The sequence below is a fragment of the Juglans microcarpa x Juglans regia genome, chromosome 7D (genome assembly GCF_004785595.1).
Source record: "Juglans microcarpa x Juglans regia isolate MS1-56 chromosome 7D, Jm3101_v1.0, whole genome shotgun sequence".
Classification (NCBI taxonomy): domain Eukaryota; kingdom Viridiplantae; phylum Streptophyta; class Magnoliopsida; order Fagales; family Juglandaceae; genus Juglans; species Juglans microcarpa x Juglans regia.
Genome location: NC_054606.1, coordinates 8,603,088 through 8,625,137, shown reverse-complemented (window position 1 = coordinate 8,625,137; position 22,050 = coordinate 8,603,088). Strand labels below are relative to the sequence as shown.

The 22,050-nt window shown below is 35.0% G+C and overlaps 2 protein-coding genes across 3 annotated transcripts; one reads left to right on the top strand and one right to left on the bottom strand.

Annotated features, from left to right (window-relative positions):
* Window positions 1-4,264: 4,264 nt before the first annotated feature.
* On the top strand, window positions 4,265-7,843 carry LOC121238798 (probable serine/threonine-protein kinase PBL9). Of its 2 annotated transcripts, none has more exons than XM_041135829.1 (7): window positions 4,265-4,489; window positions 4,738-4,821; window positions 5,310-5,635; window positions 5,937-6,072; window positions 6,162-6,304; window positions 6,431-6,554; window positions 6,931-7,843. In XM_041135829.1, exons 2-7 carry the CDS (start codon window positions 4,770-4,772, stop codon window positions 7,365-7,367), a joined length of 1,218 nt encoding a protein of 405 aa, XP_040991763.1. In that variant the 5' UTR covers window positions 4,265-4,489; window positions 4,738-4,769; the 3' UTR covers window positions 7,368-7,843. The 2 variants fall into 2 exon arrangements, with proteins under 2 accessions (XP_040991763.1, XP_040991764.1); XM_041135830.1 differs by lacking the exon at window positions 4,265-4,489 and adding an exon at window positions 4,929-5,064 and having other exon boundaries at window positions 4,749-4,821.
* A 2,954-nt stretch (window positions 7,844-10,797) lies between these two features.
* Window positions 10,798-13,722, bottom strand: LOC121238797 (serine/threonine-protein kinase PCRK1). Its single transcript, XM_041135827.1, has 4 exons — window positions 13,170-13,722; window positions 12,324-12,584; window positions 11,769-11,891; window positions 10,798-11,558 (listed from the first exon to the last, which is right to left on the bottom strand). The coding sequence occupies exons 1-4, from the start codon at window positions 13,566-13,568 to the stop codon at window positions 10,980-10,982; spliced, it is 1,362 nt and encodes a 453-aa protein (XP_040991761.1). The 5' UTR covers window positions 13,569-13,722; the 3' UTR covers window positions 10,798-10,979.
* Window positions 13,723-22,050: the final 8,328 nt, after the last annotated feature.

Below are 22,050 nucleotides of genomic sequence, written 5' to 3'. Positions count from 1 at the left end.
ACAGCATAATATTTGTGGAGAAAAAATGAATAACGATCGAGTGAGTGAACAACGATTCATTTAGGGCCTTCAAAATTCTTCCCAACATCATGATGATACTTGGTGCGTATGAAATGGAATAAATTAAAACATGATAATTAATAATTATAATGAAATCTCAAAAACTTCATCAAATAATTAATAAATGACTAAAAAGTAATAAATTATTTTTAGCTATTTAAAAAGTACAATAAAAATTAAAACGAATAACATTTTTTAGATTAATGGCATTATTTAATTATCTTTTTTTTGTTTTTTACTCCCCTTTAGCTTGGTAGTGCCATCCATAGTATCTAAATTTCAAATACTAAGAAAATTAAACTTTATCATACACTAAAGAATATCTATCTATCCAATCTTGCTTATTTTATCATATATATAAAAGCTTAAATTCATTATTAAATAAAATTATTAATAAAAGTGTTACAGTTGCAAAAATATTGTATAAAAATAAATTCACAAATTAATATAACTTCATATGATATATTAAATCTACTTTATAATAAAAATAACTTTACAATTTGACATACCACATCAAATCACATCAATTTATGAAATTTACTTTGTTGCCAAAATATTTGTCAATTTAATTATTAATAGAGCAAGAAATGCATAAACTCTCGTCACCTAAGCACAAAGCCTCGAGGCCAAGGTGAATCTAGAATCACCTTATTCCTTAAACATAATATACTGTTTAATGCATTATATATAATTATTTAATTACATATAATATGAGATATAAATATCCAACTTTGACCGATGCCTCACTCGCCAGATTATGTCATCGCATTTGTTTGTTAATCAGATTATTATATTGAAAAACTGAAACCGTACGCTCAAAAGACACATGAGAATTTTTATTTCTTTTAAATTGAGATTAATGGAATTAATTAAATGAGGCCTTGTAATTGTTTTTTATTCGTCCGACAGTTGGCTTTGACCGCACCCTTACCAGTGTTACCAAGTACTAGTAGCTGGGCATGGCTTAGCAGCTCACCCGGCTGGCTGGCTGGCTCTCTCTCTCTCTCTCTCTCTCTATATATATATATATAATGTCAAAATAGGAGGGGATAATTCACAGGGAAGCGAATGATGATGTGGGAAACAGATGATGATAAGGTTGGACGGCAGTGATTAGATATGGTTTGGTGAGATCAAGGGTGGGGATCGGTGATGTGGGGGTAGGGTCACAGCTACGCAAGCCATTGAGAAGATGGTACGTCATTTGAGGGTGGATGGAAAAGTAGGATTTTGGACTTACATTACACATCCAGCTGTCTTTCTGTTAGGTAAAATGTCACGGGCGGTGATCTCAACAAGTGTGCCAAAATCATGCAAGTTTTACGGTACTTTAACGCCTCGTTTGTTTTTAAAAAACATCTCATCTTATCTTATTTCAATTCAACTCATTTCATCTCACTTTATTATTATAATTTTCTCAAATTTTCATATAAAATAAAATAAATTTTTTTCAAATCTCAAAATAAAAATAATATTAAAAAATATATTCTAACAATATTTTATTTAATTTTTTAACTTTAATCTCAACTCATCTCATTATATTTTATTAATTTTTTTATTATTAATTTTGATATATTATTAAATAATGAAAAAAATTATATATTACTCTTCACGTTTAATACCATGTCATGACTCAAGAAATGATAAGAGATAATAACTGAAAAATAAAAAAAATAATACTTTTTGTTTAAATAACCAATTTTGTTAATTTAAATAAGAGTAGTGATATAAACTGCATTCATATTTCTCTTATTTCATTATGTAAATTTTTATCATCTTTAAATCATCATTTTTTTTTAAGAAATTCAAAAATTGATAAATAATGTTACGTACCTTACTACAGCGGAATGAGGGTGCAGTTAATTTTCTTTTAGATAATTTTAGAAACTCCTATATATATATATATGTATATTGACAAGGTAACACTCTTTTTTTAAGTAAAATTGAAATCATTCATTTATCAAAAAACTTACATCCATGACTAAATATATTGTGGGATGCTCCCCTATCAAACATGATATCATAAATCAAAATAATGTATTTGGAGCTCCACCAATACATTATTTCTTTTTGTGGTTGGTTTAATCTTCACTACTGTTGATACTCTCTACAGACAAAACGTTTAAGAGATAATACTTTCTACCTAAATAGAGACTCAACTTTACACTTTATAGAAGGAGATGACTCAACCTTTATACACAAAAGTTTGATAGACGATTTTTATTTTTATTTTAATTGACAATAAGGAAATAAAAAAAGAAAGCAATAAGATAAATACGTAAAAAGACAGATTACAGTTAGGATCAACTATAGATAAGCAACAGTGGAGATTTTTTAGAAGGAAAAAAATTAATTTTACAAAACTACCTGACATTTAATATAGAGTTGTAAAAAAATTATAGATTAATCATTTTACTTTAAACAAAAGGTAACTTTGCCTAAGATTTAGAAAATCTTGATCTAAAATTGAATAAAAAAATCTCACAAAATTAAGTTTATAAATTGACATGCATGGTTTTATATGTTAAATTATAAAGTTCATTTTACTGTAAAATAGACTTAAAATATTATATAAATTCGCGTCAGTGTATAAATTTAATATAAGTTTATCACTTTTTCGTATTGGAATGGTTTTTCCCGAGTTATTATTACTAGGTTGCACTAACCTAAAAAAGTTTACCGTTCCATGTAAATTTAAATATTTTTTCGCAACATATGAGTTTTTGGGCTCGTTGACTGTACTCAGTTTAGTTGAGTTCGGTTTAGGTTAAGACCTTTTTTAATATTTAGATACTAAACTCTTAAATTATTAAATTTATTTTAACTCAAAATTTCTTTACATGTGAGATCCACAATCTTTTTCAACTCAATACCTCTTTACATATAAGATCTATAATTTTTTTTAATTTTTTATAAATACATCTAAACTTATTTTAATATCTAAATACATTTAAATTTATCTTAAATAAATTTTATAAAACTCATTTTATTATTTTAATTTATTATTATTTATAAAAAATTTAATTTAACTTAACTCAATATCTAAACGCACCGTTAAAAGATTAAAGATTGATGGAGGATGGTCTTTTGAGCAGCTCACGGAGTCCCAAGTCCCTTTTGTTTCCAGGTAAGTTCTTTTTCAGCAAGTTGAGTCACGTGTTTTTTAAAAGTCTTAATAACAATATAATAAATAAAAGAATACATGCAAATACATAGAAGCATCGTGCAAGGAGGAGAGTTTATCATTTTGCAATTTGCAGTATGCACCACGAAAGAGGCCTCTCGTGGGTCCCTGAAAAGTCTGTGCCCGCGTCAGACGCTTGGCCATTAATACAAATGAAGCCGCCGCAGGGACCCCCCTTCTTTTTTAGACACTCGCAGAAGTTTCGTGTGATTGAGATCTAGATACAGTCAAGTTGGCTAAAGTCTTGCAAATTTCCTCATGCAGGGTCCCCCCCCCCCCCCTTCTTTTTTTGTTTAGGAATTGAACTTGGGTTTATTCATGTAAACAACAATATATGGAGTAAATATAGAGCAAGATAAGAATTGCTGCTTCATGCATGGAAGTTGACTGGAAAAACTGCCACAAATTTCTGCAATGCATTTCATAATTTACCAAACATTCAACCAGTACGCAATGTAATCGACAGAATAAACAATTATATGATTTAAGATAAAAGATTCCCATCTCATTTGTTTATACTGCGCCGTACGTGTCAGTCTAAGCCTAAGCTAAGAATACCATTATCCTTGTCTTTCATCAACCAATGGAAACCCAACTGGGACTAGAATTCGGGATATACCATTGTTGCATACTGTTGCAGACGAGCATCTTTTGATTATCTGTTCTTTTATTTTATTTATTTATTTATTTTTCTTATTGATGGGTACATGTATAGTCACGCATCTTCATTCTAGTGGATTTCAACAGGAAATAATTCGACTCAAACAATTTTGAACACGAAGTATAAATACAAACAAAGAAGAAGTGGCTTTTCGGCTTTAGTAGGTTGGTCTGAAAGCTGGCTTCAGCCAAAGCGGCTATGGAAAGAAGGATTTTTTCCTAGAGAGTTGAGAATTAGAATCCAACGGCTGAGAATAATAGCAGCTCTGAGCAGCCATATCTTCTCTGACCTGACTCTGTAAAGAGTGGGACCTTGATACACACATACAGACAAGAGTATTAAGGCCAACCTCTCTCTACACCCCATCCCCCCCCTCTCTCTACTCTCTGTCTAATAGCAGTCAAAGCTACGAGCTTTGGCATTAAACTTGTCAACTTGTTCTCTTGGGGAAAGCTTTATTGGTGCTTCTCAGCCACCAGAATATTACTCAAGCCAAACCAAAAACCCAACTCTCCCTCCCCTCTCTCTCTCTCTCTCTCTCTCTCGAGTTGTATGTAAAAGTCGAGGTCGGTTTTGCTAAAAAAGGTGGGCTTTTGAATTCTTTATGTGGTTCATGGATTTTTGTTGTTATATATATTGAATTTTCAATTTTATGGCGAGTTACAGTTATAATCCAAAGCAATCAATTGGAGAGATTTAACTTTCTTTGGATTAGGCCTAATTTTATATTTTTGGGGGAAAAGTTTGGTTTTCACACTCAGATCTGCTTCGTTTTGCTGTTCCGAGTATAGTTCTTTTTGTGCTGCTGAGTGTCTAAATTTCTGTGATCTGTAGGAAGGAAAATCAAAACCGCAGTTGGGTTTCATGGGGATTTGCTTGAGCGCCCAAATTAAAGCTGAGAGCCAATGTAACACAGGTTCTCAGATTTTTCATTTCTTGTATAAATGATCCATATATTTGCGTATTCATTTCATTATGTAGATGTAGCCGTGGAGTTTAAATTGATCGTGCAGAAATTTGCAGGTTTATTTTTCATATTTTTTATTTGGGATGCTATATGGGTTTCCTTCCTGTGTCTTCCTTAAAATTTAGATTTATGGTATAATTTCTTCAATTTCTTCCTCTAAAGCGCCGGGGAAATGGAGGAAGCTCTGGTTAGGTGAGCTGGGTTTGTCCTGCATCTGGGAATTCTGTTTCACTTGGGATTGTTTATTTGTTGGAAAACTTGCTTATTCGTCTTCCTGGGTAGGTGTAGTTTGTAATATCATATGTTTCTGGGTTTTTACATTTTCTTTTGTAATATCATCCTAGATACTAGGGATCGAATTCAGTGGAATGTAGGAATTTTGTTGTGTAATGTGCTGGGAATTAATTCTTGTAGAGATTATGTATTTGCTTGTGCAGGGGCGAATTCGAAATACGTTAGCACTGATGGGAATGATTTTAGCAGTACAAGTAGCAAGGTCTCATCGGTATCAGTGCCTCAGACCCCTCGCAGTGAGGGTGAGATCTTGCAGTCAACCAATGTGAAGAGCTTTAGTTTTTCCGAACTCAAAATGTCCACCAGGAATTTCCGTCCTGATAGTGTGTTAGGAGAAGGTGGTTTTGGTTCGGTTTTTAAGGGATGGATTGATGAGCATACATTTGCTGCAAGCAAGCCTGGGACTGGCATGATTATAGCTGTGAAAAGGCTAAATCAAGAAAGTTTCCAAGGTCACAGAGAGTGGTTGGTGAGTCGAGTCTTACCTTACAATTCTCTTTAGATATTGAGAATTGGCTCATTATCATTACTGTTGTTTATATGGACAACTGGTTAAGCATTTAATTCATATGTTGTAGGGCACATGAGAATTTATATGCTGGTGCCTTTGGATGTAAACTAGTGGTCTTATTGGATGAATCTTGCGTACTTGACATGCTGACTGGGGAATATTTTCAGTATTTCTTTTTATACTTGTGGGTGTGACCTGCAAACATACCTTGTTTGAAGTGAAAATATTTATTGACTTTCGTGATTTCTCTGACCTATAGGCAGAAGTAAATTATCTCGGACAGCTTTATCATCCGCATCTGGTAAAATTGATAGGCTATTGCTTGGAGGATGAACACCGGCTGCTGGTGTATGAGTTTATGCCTCGAGGCAGCTTGGAAAATCATTTATTCAGGAGTGAGCACCTCTATACTTCTCTTAACTTGAATTTAATCGATTTGATTGTGTTACGTAATAGACAGAACTAATGATTGTGGCTGCACCAGGGGGGTCTTATTTCCAACCTCTTTCTTGGAGCCTCCGTCTGAAGGTTGCTCTTGGTGCTGCAAAGGGGCTTGCCTTCCTTCATAGTGCTGAAACAAAAGTTATATATCGAGACTTCAAGACTTCTAATATTTTGCTTGATTCAGTATGTGACTTCTGTAGTAGAGCTTCTTTACTTCTATGATATTTTCTCTTTTGATGGACTCAGGAATTTTCTTTATCTTCCTTCTTGCCAGCTTTTCTTAAAGCTTCTTTTCTGATGTAATCACAGAACTACAATGCAAAGCTTTCTGATTTTGGGTTGGCCAAGGATGGGCCGACTGGTGATAAAAGTCATGTCTCTACCAGGGTTATGGGGACCTATGGATATGCTGCTCCAGAATATCTGGCCACAGGTAATATTCATATGCTTTGTACTTGGGCCATTGCTGTGGACTTTAATGGCATGGACCTTCATGATTTCTTAGTTTCTAATGTGCCTACATAGATAGGACATACTTTGTAATTGGCAGTTGTTGCCCATTCTTGGATTAATAATACTTATTTTACTTATAAAAAAAAAAAAAATATTCATATGCATTATTTCCATGTTCTCATTGATTCAATTTCCCTGATTATTCTTTTCCTCACTGGCATTGTTTATAGATCATTCAACTAAGAGTCCTTGCTATGTCCTGTTGTTGTGCACTCTTCATGCTTAGCTCCTCAACTTATTGTTGATGAATTTATGTTCTTCTGATAATCGCTTCATTTTTTTCATCCCATTGGTAGGTCATCTTACTACTAGGAGTGATGTCTACAGCTTTGGGGTTGTCTTACTTGAAATGTTGTCTGGCCGGAGAGCAGTTGATAAGAATCGGCCAGCTGGAGAGCACAATCTGGTGGAATGGGCTAAACCCTACCTGGCAAACAGAAGAAAGATGTTTCGAATCCTAGATAATCGTCTTGAAGGGCAATATACAATGGAAGGAGCATATAAGGCAGCAACCCTTGCATTGCGATGCCTATCCATGGAAGCCAAGTTCAGGCCAACCATGGATGAGGTTGTAACGGCCTTGGAGCAGCTACAGGAAGCAAAGGACAATGGAGTCATTCAGAACAATCCGAGTACTGGACCCAGGGTTCGAAGACGAAGTACTGGTGATACTCCACATGGAAGGAGCCCTGCTGCTTACCCTCGGCCCTCTGCCTCCCCTCTTTATGCATGACAATGCAATGGCAGAACTTAACCAAAGCTGCTTCTGGTTCTACTAAAACTACCATGGCAAGGTGGGTTTGGTGAGAATCTCATGATCTGGAGTATATACATATATTGGTCTAATAACTGTACAGATCATATTTCAGCTAATATAGTAGGGAGATCAACCTTTCGTTGATGGGAAAATCTTCTGTTGACAGTTTCCTGGTGCACTTGTAACATGAATGCCACGATGTTATGTCTTACAATTGTCTGTAACTTTGGAAACAGCTTGGAAAGTAGGGAAGCAAGTGCTGTTGTATGGTGACTGTGGGCACCTGTTCTTTTTTCTTTCAGCCTGGGGTCCTTTTTCTTTCAGCTTGGGGTGGTATATTTTCCATTTGTTTTACTTTTTAGGTGGGTCTGTCTGTCCTAAGTTTGATGTAATATCTTATTTCTGTTCTTATTCAAAGAAGGAAAAGAGAAGAATTTCAGCTGTTGATTTGAGATTATGTCTGTGATATCACATGGAGAAGTTGTTATCTTATTCTGAGCAAACAACTGTAAATAACAATGACACAGAAAAGGCAATGAAAGGGAAATTATTAAGTAAAGGAAAAGTTTACTGTGCCGCACGACCGCTCAAGTGTACCGCTTGGAAAAAAATTTTTATTTTTCATTTTTATTTAGTGATTAAAGAAGCGATTTAAATGTATTGATGTATTTTTTTTATTTTTTAAAAATATTTAAATATATTAAAAAAATGTGAAAAGAAAAATAAAAAAAATTCAAAAACAGCTGTGCGGTGGGCGGCATAGTAGCCCGACTCGTAAGTAAATGCAAAGTTATAGTTATGTAGATTGATGGTGTCCAACTCCACCATGCTAAATCAGAAAAAAGTATGTACAAATAAAGAGCAGAAGATTAGTGAGGCACACGTGGATGCATCATGCATATCCTTTTCTTTGCTTTCAGTCCATGTAACTTTTGAGCTTTTGACTCCGTGTGAAGCTAAAACGTGAAAAAGGAAAGAAAAAGAAAATAAAGGTGGGGGAAGACTTTCCAGGTATCAGAAGGGTCCAAAGAACCATTTGTTTCCTCATGGGGGGGGATCTACTTTTGGAATACAGATACAGCCACCCACCCAACTGGCTTTTGCCACTCTCCAAGGACCAAGAGGGACCACTGCTTAAGATTACAGCTTGTCCGACAGCCTGAACTTCAACGATATCTTTAGAGATTGTGCAGGGTTAAAACCTGGCTATTTGGCACTTATTAAGGTTGTTCTATTTGTTATTTTTTCTCATTACGGAAAATACTTAAATATTACACAAAAGTAAACCCATAAATTGATGTAGTTTGATGTGATACGTCAGATTGTAGAGTTAATTTTATTGTAAAATAGATCTAACAGATCCTATAAAGCCACGTCAGTTTGTGAGTTTGCTTTTGTATAATCTCTTTATGTCTATAACATACCAAAACTAGAAAAAATAAAAAAGGCTTGAAAATATATATTAAGCTAAATTCAATTAGACTCAACATGATGAATTTCATCGATTTGTAAAATGCATAAAACTGAATTTTAAATCTATGTATGACCTGGTTTGGAATTTGGATTGCGGCGAAGTGCGCCTATATTGTTTGAACTTTTCTCCTTTTTTTTCTAAAGGACGAGTTTGGAAGAGTTATGAAGTTGAAAAACTTGAAAGCCATTGACAAAGCCCAGCCCCATACATCCAGTTTAGGACTTCTACGTCAAATTCAAATTATTCCTGTAAACCGGATGGGTGGTGTTCTTTGAAATTTGGAGTTCTGTTACATTGCTTAGCACCTCCAAAATGAAAAATATGGCCATGGGACACAGTCAAAATGCGTTTAGACAGCATATTCATTCATGCCAAATCTAAGGCAAAAACATATATGATGAAGAAAACTAACTTAGGCCTCTGATGGCTTTCTAAATTTGTCTTCCAAGTGCAGAAGCTATCAAAGTAGTACATGGAAGAGTTTCAAAGTCATTTCCACAAGGACAACAGTATTCATGCTGAGCAAACATATAATGAGTGGCATTTTGTGCAATGAACATGTTTGAGAAATGGTTTTTTACATAGCTAATGAGAGAGATAAGGATATATGCTTATGTACTGGTGTAGAGGGTATTGAGGAAATGATGGTTATGATCTTTTTATAGAATAGTTTTCTAGTTGTTCGTAAATTGAAGGAAGTGAAACAAATGAATATTGGTGAGGTGTGTGTAGGAAAATTAGATATTGAAGAAAAATAAATGCCAATGAAACAAAATATCAAACACCTAGGATGTAGGTTTTACCCTTTCACAAATTGTTAATTAAAAATGCTCAAATCTCTCTTTACTCAACCACCAACCCATTCGTAAGGATCATGGTTGGAAAATATAATAAATCATGCACAAGTTATGTCTTAGCCCAAATTCCCTACTGAGTTGCAAAGCTAGATGTACAATAAAAGAAGTCTATCAAATTCTTGCGTCAGCTCAAGTATTAGTTGTGCCTAGCATCTACAACAGATCAGGATTCATGAGAAAGAATTCCAAGCTTCTCCCAATATAATAACATTGCAACTCAATAAGTTGTGAAATGGAAATCAATAGAAAAGAGAGCAAATCAAACCAATCTGTTACTGGGTTACTCCCCAAAACCTAGGTTTAGAAATTTAGCCTAACATCACCGAATCCAAACACTCCATCCACATTTTTTTTTTTGAATCTACCTAAAAGAAAATGAAGAATAAAAATGGCCAAAAAGTCTGAAAACGACAACCAATGCGCTCGTGCGCTTCTTATTCTTTGACCCTCGAAATGCCTTGCTTTATATTCTTCTCTCGTGCACTCATAATTGGCTGGCTCCATTTCCCTTTGGCTTTCTGCTCCACTTCTGCACTTGAGGCCACATGCCAACGTGCCTTCAATTCCCGTGTGTGAATCTGTCCAACCTTTGATTCCAACCAGCAAGCCCAACACTCCCTCGTCCCACTCCATAACTTTTTTGGTTTTGTTTTGTTTCAGCTCATAGTCCCTTACTGGAAGCACTTCCAGTACATTCTTTAGGTGTTGCCATGCTAGTTGAGTATTTCCAAGAATACCCTTGTGTTCCTTTTCCAATAGTGGCAACAAGAGAGAGGTTCTGAAGGTATTGCATTGAGTTCACATGGAGCTGCGTTGGTTGCTGCTGCATTGACTTCTGGTTGCCAGTCCAATTGGTGGGCTCAAGTGAATGAATTGAGATATTAATTCTCATGTGGCTTAACAGCTGCATAAACCCTTTTAAGTGCAAAATATCTGGATTTAACATTGAGTCAAGTAATAAAAATTACTACAGAGTTAAGTACTTAATTCATTTTTTTTGGTTAAACAATTCATTCACTTTAGCAGCTTAATCATGTAATTTTTAACACTTTATCAGCCTCAGCATATTCAGATATAATAAAAAAAGGATGGTTCACAAATGCAGCTTTCCTTGCAAGCAATATTTACAACTATACTCCAAGCAAAAGGAGAGAGAAAGCATAAGCTCCATATGTTTCCAGGATTCGCAGACATATCTACATCTACTGTCCATCCCAGAATTGAGGGGTTCTCTTTACGGCAGAGGCTGAGTACTTATCACCAAGTTCTTACCAATCCAGGTGTCCAATTTCTCCAATCTAATTTACCAAATGATTTGTTTTTCAAATTGACCATTTCTCTAATGTCAAAAACCTTCTTCAGATAATTGTTCCCCTGCTTGGTGGTCACGGGCTCGGGCTCGTTCTCGATCTCCCCCGTGATTTCTTCCCTAAACTCTTCATTTCCATTGACAAGCTGAGGGGCATCTTCATCTTGAGATATCATCTCGTTAATGATGTTTCCCAGTATCTCAACCACCTCACTCATTTTAGGACGGCATTTTGGCTGCTTCATCAGACACTTGTTTGCCAGAGATGCAAGTTTCTGAGCTGATTTAATGCAATACTGTCCTTCGATTCGAGGGTCTACAATAAGGTGAAATTTCTTTGAGTCCGACACGTAGGGTCTTACCCATTCCAACAGTTTCTGCTCGCTTCGGGGAAGGTTTCTTTCCACTGCTCGTCTCCCCGTGATAAGCTCATAGACAACCACCCCAAAGCTCCAAACATCACTTTTAGCAGTAAGCCTGCCGGTCTGAACATATTCTGGAGCGGCATAACCTACCGTCCCTACAACCTTATAAAGAAAAATGGCAAGTAAGAATATGTTCAGCATATCCGAGTTGATTATGTGCACAAGTGTTACTTAAAACCCAAAATTCAAAGTAGTGGCAATCAGTACATTCGCATAAGCTCCAAACCTCACTCAGAATCATCTTTTATAGAAGGTGAAGAGTTCTGATAATCGTAAAAAGATAATCCATTGAATTTGCACCCAACAACTTACTGTTGTTGAAACGTGGCTTAGTCCCTCACAAGGTCCCTGCCTAGCCAGTCCAAAGTCCGAGAGCTTGGCATTGAAATCCTCGTCTAGCAAAATGTTTGACGTTTTGAAATCTCGAAATATTAGCTGCATCAATTATGGAACAGGAACAGATCAAAATCATGTGGACCAGCATTAATGTGAAAAAGTAAAATAGTCACCACAAAATCAGGCTGCAGCTTTTGTCCTTTTTTTTTTTTTTTTTTTTTTTCAAAAAGTAAAAGATATGTGTGTATCATCATCCACCTTTTCATTTTTTCTGCAAATATAATGCAAATAAAAGGCAGGTAAATCTCAGTAAAAATAGGTAGCAAAAAAGCCATGCCGATGAGTTTGTTCAAGCTTTTGCACTCAATTTATGCATTGTCTAGAATAAAGGGACATTCACACAATCACTCGAGACATAAAGAAATTTTGGGCAAAACTAGGGAAAGAGGCAAGTAAACAAGAACCCTTGCTTGCTTGTAGACACTTATAGATCATGGTTGCAATGTTCCTAAGAGTAGAAGAATAATGTACCTGAAAATCCATTTCTTCATGAAGGTACGCCAAACCACGGGCTGCATCCTGGGCAATTTTTAACCTTGTAATCCATGGGAGAGGAGAAGGTACTCGAGCCAATAGATGGTCCTCCAAGCTTTTTTTACGCATAAGCTCATAGACAAGAAGTCTCTGAATCCCTCTCTCATCATCTTCTGCACAATATCCCACTAACTTGACGAGATTTGGGTGCTTGACCACACCCAGAAAGTTCACTTCATTAATCCATTCCTTATGCCCCTGAATACTTGAACAAAAAAGAGAAAAGTACAATAAGATGACCTTAGTCCTTAGAGAATCAACCCTTGTTTACTACAGGTTTCCAGGGGCTTATAATGATCCTCGGAGAAATTTTTCAATCTTAATTATCTCATTATTTCTAATAGCAAGCAGCACCGATACAACGGTTTCTACTCTCAAAATACGACAAATCATACTGTTTCTTTGACACTAAACAAGCCAGACACATCTTTAAGCGGTAAGCAGCAATTCTTCAACTTTACAAAGTAAAACGTGAATGGTGATATCGCATTACCACCGCGCAGCAAGCATATCAATGTGGCTAATCCTATATAGCTGAGGTAAAGCTTTGTTTTATCTGTTATATTCTTCTAAATTACGACTCGAACGTATACACAACTAAGAGGCTAACACCCTCGTTTTGTATTACAACCTTGGCATAACGACAAACTGAACTAACCCATCTAATAAAAATAAAGAATCAATATCCAAATTTGCCTCTTACAGGCATTCAAAGCCATCATCAAAATCATCCATGAAAAATGTATGCATACTCCATGCATAAGAAAGGAAGAGGGGGCATGCCTGGAGACCATTACGATTCAACTGCTTGATCGCAACCTCCATTTTCGAACCCGGAGCATCAGTCCCATCGCCAGGAACCGTAACGACTCCTCTGTAAACGCAACCAAACCCTCCCTCCCCAATTAGCAACGCCCTGCTGAAGCCTCTGGTGGCAGATTTAAGCTCGGAGAAGGTGAACACGCGAAGATCGTTGGATCGTCGCTGAGTCAGGAAGTCGAGGAAGCCAGCCGAGTCGGAGAAGTCCCTGTTGTCGAGCGTGCTGGACGTGGAAGCGACGCTGAGAGAGCGGGCCCAAGACACCTTGGACGCGGCCCGGGAAACGACGCCATAGACGCCGTAGTTGTCGTCGTCGCCGTCGTCGCGCCTCTCTTCGCCGTTGGTGAAGTGGAAGCACTTCATGAGTTTTGGGTGAAATCCAAACGAAGGAACTTTAGGAATCGCAGAGAGCGCTTATATCGAGAAAGAGTCAAAAGGCTACGAGGGGAAGAGGGTTTGGTTTCGGATTGGTCAGCGGTGGCGGTCCACGGATCAGACTACTCGCCATTGGGGGAACGTGGTTGGATTCAGTACTTTTTTTTTTTAATTTTCTTTATTTTAAATAGAATTAGGCGGCTTTTGTATCGCATTAGTTGGGCAGAACCGCAGAAGGATGCATTATTTCTTTCTGAGAGGCACTACGGCCACCGGCTGGGAGCTAGCTACCGTTAGTGCTTTTGGAATTTTTCTTTTTTATTTTTTTACACATTTAAATATTTTTTAAAAAATAAAAAAATTCATAATATTATTAAAAAGTATTTACTTAATCATTAAGTAAAAAAATAATAATAAAAAAATAAAAAATTATAAGGGTAGAAATTATTGGTAAGAGTAATATTATTCTTTCTTTATAATTTTATTATCTAAACCTTTCTATATAAAAATAATATGAGCGGTGTCACAGTCATCGAAATAATGTGTCTCTAATAGAATTATCGAATAGTGCATTTCAATTTTTTATTTTATTCTTTTATTTTTTTCATGTATTTTTTTAATCATTATAAATATTTTTTTAAAAAATAAAAAATTCACAACATTATTAAAAAATATTTTTTAATTATTAAGTAAAAAAAAAAAAAAACTCATTTGAAATACTATTTGGATCCCGAATTAGCATTTCTGAAATAACAGAGTTTTAAGGCTTGTAAGTCATATTTTTTTAAGAAAAAATAAATTTTTTCATATAAATCTTATATATTTCTTACTTTTTCAAACAGTGTGAAATTTATATACTCTTAACCGTATAAACTATAAATAATTTAAAAATATAGATGTGAATTTTATTATATTAATGTTTAGGTTAACATTAAGAAATAATGTTAACCTAAACATGTGAGTTTTATTTTATTAAAAACAAAATCGCTTAAAAATGTTTTTATAATAATAACAAATATTGATGTTTTAATTTTTCTCTATAGTTATAAAAGAATCTCAGTTATATGTCTTGATTTATAAAAAGATATATATTAGAATAAAAAAAAATTAAAAAGAATCTAAAGGGGAAAGCCCAAAAATACCCCACATGCAATGTTGGCATGTTGCAATGGAATGCGGGGGTCTGAGACGCTTGAGGCTGATCAGATCACGAGGGAACTGCAGACTGCAGAGTGTGACTGCAGCAGTGTCTGGTTGAAGTGTCCGTATAAACATTAGAGAAAGCACACCATTGTGGGGCCCTCCCTCGTGTTAGTTTAGGGGCTTAAGAGGGATTTTTTCTGTTTGTTATGCCTTTTTTTTTCGTCTTCTTACTTCATAAACGGCCTGCAATTTTTTTATTGCCCCAACGGCAACAACTGATTAATCTAGTACGATCGACACAATGTCAAATAAAACATAAAGATTCAATGATTTGGACCGCCAAAACCGATGTTTTTTTATTTAAATGAATGGGTTGTTCGAAGAGGCATCAGTTGGGGGCAAAATAAGTGCTATAAATATAAAAGTTTAGATAAAAATAAATTTATAAAATGATATGATTTCATGTAATTTGTTAGATTTATTTTATGATAAAAATAATTTTATAATCTGATTTATCATATCAAGTCACGTCATTTTGTGAATTTTCTTTTATATATTCTCTTCGTAGTTAAAGTATTTCTCTATAACAAATAGTGTATTTCCATACTGATGATGTCCCCAACTGTTAATTCACAGGGTACATGGAGTTTGTTGATCTTCTTAGGCAACAAATGGGCACCAACATTTGCCGCTCATAGAGAACGTAGACACTTTCTCATAATCATTTGCATTAAAGCGGTGCGTGAAGGTCACGAGCAATTGTGGTGAGTAGAATACGACAAATCTAACTACTCAAAATTAGTAAAATGATGAGAAAGAGTGAATAATTAAGAGGAAAAAAAAAGAAAAAAGAAAAAAAGGAATAAAGAGAGCGATCAAAGAATAGAATGATGGTGATGGATGAAGAGTAAAAGTTGAATCAAAAGAAGTAAAAACAGAGAATCAAAAACTAAAAAAGGGAGAAAGGGATTAGAATTAAGGAGAGGAGAATGGGAGAGTAGAGGGAGAGGTAACTTAATTTGAATAGTAATTCCATAGTTATTTGATGGTCTTTTCTTTTTGTTTCTTTTAATTCATTTTAGAAAAAAATCATTTTGCTCTTCAAAATTCATACCTAATTTTAATTTATAATGTGATACCTAAACTATTAAAGTTCATACATTGCATTTTTTTCATTATTTTGGAGTGTTCTTTAAATTTAGTCTTGTATCAAAAAATAAAACGACTGAAATAAAAACACTCTAAAATAATGAAGAAAAAGAAAGTAAATAAAACCTAGAAGACAGACATAGTTATGATCAAGAGTAATGCTAAATATAGTGATGGATTGTGCAAGCACCGCCGCGCACTCCTTTTAAAAAAGAGTGGAGTTCATTATTAAAAAATAAATTTTTTTATATGAATCTCATATTAATTAACTCATTTTTTAAAAAAGAATACATAACGTTTGCAAACTCAATAATATATATAGTACTAGATGCTTGCGGAAAGTGTTTGCATATTTGAGTAACCAAGGGAGGCTTGTAAATGTGTAATTCACAATTGCACGTTACTAATGAAAGGGTTCAAAGCTTGAGATTCACGTACATTATTTATAACTTGAATCATAATATTAATTAGAAGTTTCGGCGATTACAAGTTTTCTACCCAAAAGCATTTGCCGGTGGTTACAACTACATGCATTTATATCGATGAAAAGCACGTATGTTAGCAAACATCATATACTCTTCCTTCTAATACAAGCAATTCCTCGTATTGGGTTTATCAACTTTATCTAAAAAATAAATAAAATAAAATTGTAGTGACCATTGATTAAAGCAGCTTGAATCTGAAAATGATGGATCCATGGCACCATTGCCAACAACGAGTTTTTGGAAGCATGCACTTCCCCCCTCCAATATCCATGGTTGTACTAGTCAAATAACTTAATAATTACTAACACTTGTGTTTTTTTTATGATCAATACGATACTGGAGATCATAATAGTATATATCCTGCCAGCATGGGTATCTTTGCAAGACCTGTTCTATAGGTGTCAACTTCTCGCGAGGTAAATCTCATCGGGTATTCATTGCATTGTTATAAGATTTTTTGCGTGTTACTTAGTTTCAACCCTACCTCGCCTTGTATCATGTGATCTTCTCATGAACGTCCTCGCTCGCCCGTGACGCATATTGTACCTAACAATTAATATTTTGATTTTTTTATAAATGAATTCTACTATAAATATATAGCGTATTTACGTACACATAGCAACATATAAATAATAAAATTCATATATATAAGTAGTTGCCGACATATATGGATTGTACTTAAATAATGTCCTTCATGATTATGAGTATACGTCTTCTCTACTCGACTCGATTCGACGTACCCATCATTTCTAGTGATATCGCTGTTTAATTATAATCATGCATGTCGACACTGCATGATACTACTGCCTTTTCTCCAAGAATGGGTAGAGAATGCATGTCACTTTCTATAAAATATATAGTGCATGCATGGAATCGAGTGTACATGGGAAACACCATGCATGGCAACCGATTCGAGACATATAAGCATGGGAATTGAAATCAAATAAATTAATAAATACGTACGTACATCTCTAGCTAGCTTCGATCTTGATCTTACATATGTTGATCGATATTCTTGTTTGAGTACGTTCCATATATAGATGGTACATACAACATTGTGGGACATGTCTAAGAATGTCTTAACATGTTAACTCAAGTACTTCAGAATTTTAAATACCTCCTATTAATACATTTTTCTGACGGCATCGTTGGAACTCAACAATACAATTGGATGGTCGACAATGATGGCTTAGACTTTACTACAGTACTTATATGCTCATCCATAAAATAAATGATAAATAAAGTATATAAAATATAAATAAAGAGAGAAATACAGAGATTTGCGTGGTTCAACATAAAAGTCTATGTTCATGGGTTGTTTGGCGACGAAATTCACTATATTGGGTGACTTTAGGGTTCTAGGCTGTAGATTTTAAGGGGCAAAATCCATGGGCCTTCTATAGCACTCAATACAATGAATTAGGAAATAGGGTTCTAGAGAGATTGAATAATATGCCTCCTTTATGGAGAGAGACCCCGGAGATGTTAGAGAAGCCTTTCTTTGTAGAGATATCCAATCCCTATGTTTTAGTGGTCCCTTTCTTTCATAAATGTCTCATTCCTTCTCCGGAGTAGCTAATTCATACCTACCTTATGTCACTTTTATCAGTCAACTTTCCTTATCTTTATCTCTTACTTTTATTTTCGGCAATGAGCTTCTATTAAGCTGGACCTTAATTCATTGCGATGTGTGCGTCCATACAACTAACAAAGCATTAATTAGTTTTGTGTTTTGCAACTAATTAATAAGGGGAGAAATGGAAGTATGGCCATAAAACTGGATATGTTTTATGATAGAGTCGAGCAGCCTTTTTTAGAAGCTATGCTGAGAAGGTTGGGTTTTGGGGAGAAGATAATCTGTTTGATCATGAAGTATGTGTCATTAGTGAGTTATTTAGTGCTGGTCAATGGTAAGCCAGGAAAGAAAATCATACCTTCAAGAGGTATGAGGCAAGGGGACCCTCTATCCCCTTACTTGTTCATAATTTGTAATGAAGGACTTAGCCAAATTCTAGTAAATTCATAACAAAATGGCAATATAAAGGGGATTGCAATGTCTAGGGGGAACTAGGATAAACCATCTTTTATTTGCTGATGATTGCGTGATATTTTGCAAAGCAGATGTGGAAGAGTGGAAAAAGATCTCTTCAATTCTTAGTGTGTATGAGAGAGCTTCTAGGCAGACTCTTAATAAACAAAAGACTTCTATCTTTTTTAGTTCCAACATAAGAGAGGAAATAAGACACCAAATCTTCAATGTGGCTGGAGCAGTAGTGTGCAATAGTTATGAAAGGTACATGGGCTTCCTGCGGTAATTGAAAAATCGAAATATAACACCTTTAGAAGCATTAAGGAGAGGGTGTGGCAGAAGATCCAAAACTGGAAGAATAATTTCCTCTCAAAAGCTGGTAAGAAAATTCTTATTAAGGCAATATTACAAGCTATCCCCACATATTCAATGAGTGTTTTTAAATTACCTAAGAAGTTATGTAGAGATATTGAGGCAATGATTGCAAGCTTCTGGCGGAGTCAAAACCAAAAAGATAGAGGCATTCAGTGGAGGAGTCGAGCCAAAATGAGGACTACAAAGGCAAATGGTGGTATGAGATACAGAGATATTGAGAGTTTTAATAAAGATATGTTAGCTAAGAAGGGTGGAGGATGCTGCAAGAGCCCCATTCACTTGCTGCCAGGGTATACAAAGAAAAATACTTCAAAAATGCCCTGCCCATTTAATTGATGCCAAACTTGGGAATTCCCCTAGCTAATATGGAGAGGCTTTTGGTCTGTAATGGGGTTATTGAAAGATGGGTTAGTGTGGAGAGTGGGGAATGGACAGAAAATAAAAATTTGGGGTCAAAAGTGGTTGCCAACACCTACCACATAGAGTTCAATCACCAATCAGAACTCTAAATACTGAGTCAAAAGTGTGTGAGCTAATAGATGAGGGGAGGAAACTATGGAAAGAAGATTTAGTAAAAGAAATCTTCAATGAGGAAGGGCTCATCAGATTTGTACTATTCCAATTAGTAGATTGGGGAATGAGGACAAACAAATCCCAGGTTGCACAAATAATGGTAGGTTTATAGTGAGAATTGCCTACTATGTTTATCAACAAAAGAAAAAAGCAAGGGAGGGGGGGACATCCTATGAAGGTGAAATGGCTGAACAATCGAAACAAATATGGAGCCTTGAAGTACCAGGGTTTTCAAACACTTTTTATGGAAAACAACAAATAAATATACTACCTACAAGAGTGAATTTATGTAAGAGGAAAATTCTTGATGACCCAAGGTGCCCAATGTGCCAAAACGATGAGTAGTCTATGATCCATGCCTTGTGGAGCTGTTCTGCTGCCTCTGATGTGTGGGCAGAAAATGCAAGCCCTGTTAACAAATGGAAAACTGGTGAAGTGGAGTTTGCACAGTCATGTGGATAGAATTGTACAGAAGATTACCAAAAGCAAAATTAGAAGAGATTGTAGTGATAATGAGAAGAATATGGTCCAGAAGGAATGAATATATCTTTGAAAACAAATTTATTAGCCCTAGCAAGATTGTACAGATTGCTATAGCAGGTTTAGAAGAACTCCATCTGGCATGCATGGGGAGGGAAAGAAGACAGAGCAACGAAGATAGGGATGAGAGAAGATACCATTGGAGAAAACTAGAGGGCAGCATATGCAAAGCTAATTTTGATGCAGCTTTTGATGCAAAGATGCAAAAAATGGGAGTGAGAATTGTGGTACGAGACAACAATGGAGATGTCTTAGATTTGCTGTGTGCTCCAAGAAACTATGTTACCTCTCCCATTCTGGCTGAATGTAATGCTTTATGGAAGGCTATGGAGATGTGTATTGAGTTGGGTTTTAGAGAAGTCATTTTTTAAGGTGATGCAAAAGCAGTTATTGAGGCTGTTAAGTCTGGAGATGATGATGACTCATGGAGCTAGGGGGCAGATCATTGAGGATATCAAGCAAATAATAAGAACCAGAGCTCATTGGTCTGTGGCTTTTATACATAGAGAGGGAAACGAAGTAGCTCATCAGCTAGCAAAAATAGCTTTGCAGAATGAAGGAGAACTATACTGGATGGAGGATGGTCCTCGGAATATATATCATTTGATTATAAATGACAAAGGTTGTAATGAAATGAATTTCTTTTCTAAAAAAACTAATTAATTGTATATCGATCTCTATACACATCACTACTTATTATATAGGATTTACAATAGTTATAAATGAGTGAAAATATAAATATATATATATATATATTTTACGTTAACCATTATGATAGATTATTTTACATCGTAGTTTGTTTAATTTGCTATATGAGAAATGCTATTATATCCCTTCAAATTCGAATTTGTTCCAGAAAAAGGTTGTGTAGAGCCCAAATTGCCCAATTTGCTTGGAGGAAAATGAAACAGTGGAACATGCCGGGCTCTGGGGTTGTATTGCAGCACATTTATGGGGCTAGACAGATTCAGAAAAGTAGGTTGGGTAACGGGACTTAGAACTATTTAAGGATATGTGTGAAAAGTTCTCAGATCACCTATTGGAGAAAATCATAGGGATTGCTAGTAGGAGGATTTGTATGAGAAGAAATGAAGTGGTTTTCAAGTCAGAATTCACAAGCCAAATCATACTTGGTGGACTTCAAGGAGGCACAGATTGGAAAGTCAAAAAAGTATAGTCCAAAAATGGAACAATTGTGGCGACAAAATATCGCGGCAAAAAGTCCTTTCCTGAGTCCTAACAGAAAGTGTTGGGGCTCTAAAAGCTTTTTTCTTTACTGCATATCTGGGATTAAAGGCATAACTCTTCTAGAGGAGCCTTGGACTAGTACGGGAATGCTGATTAATGGTATAAAATAAACAGAAATGGCAGTTATAATCGTGAATGTCGCGTAATTATTTTAAAAAAAATAAATATATATAGAATATATATAAAAAAAATTAATTTTTTAATAGTAGATCCTACTCTTTTTCAAAGTAACTGTACGACTTATGTGCACTTCACGACTACATCTAATATTACTCATTCAAAAATTTCGTGATGAGTACATTTTTAATGAATTATTCATCAATTTAGGGAATTAGAACGATGCAAGTTCACTTCTTCCGTTTAATTGTGAATTTATGATACTCTTGCGATTTTTTTTTGTAAATCTAAGTTATCTTGATTATTTGATAGGTAAATGCCGCTTCATCCACGTAATAATCTTGTAAAAGTAATTAATGTAGTTAAATTGTAAAATTATTTTACTATAAAGTAAATTATTGAGGTATCAAATCAAACTACATCAATAATTTATTAGACCTCTTCATAAATCTAGCACTTGTTAATTTGAAATCATATAAAAATGTACGAAACTTTCTCGATCCATGCCAAAGCACAAAGTAAAATGAAAAAAAAAAAAAAAAAAAAAAAAAAAAACTTGATTTTGAGGGTATCATAAAAAACGTGGACATTTGACATGCCTGGCTGATTTAACTCAGCCATGGCCATTAAAACCTGCTCTAATTTCTCCGTTTTCGTCTTGTGGTTATTTTTGTTTTGTTTTGTTTTTTTTCTTATTTACTCAATTTGAAAAAAAAATGTGTACAAGTCTTATGTATTCAATTTGAAAAAAAAAATGAGGTTAAGCACTATTAAAAAAGGATTTTTTTTTTCAAGATAATTATGTTAAAGA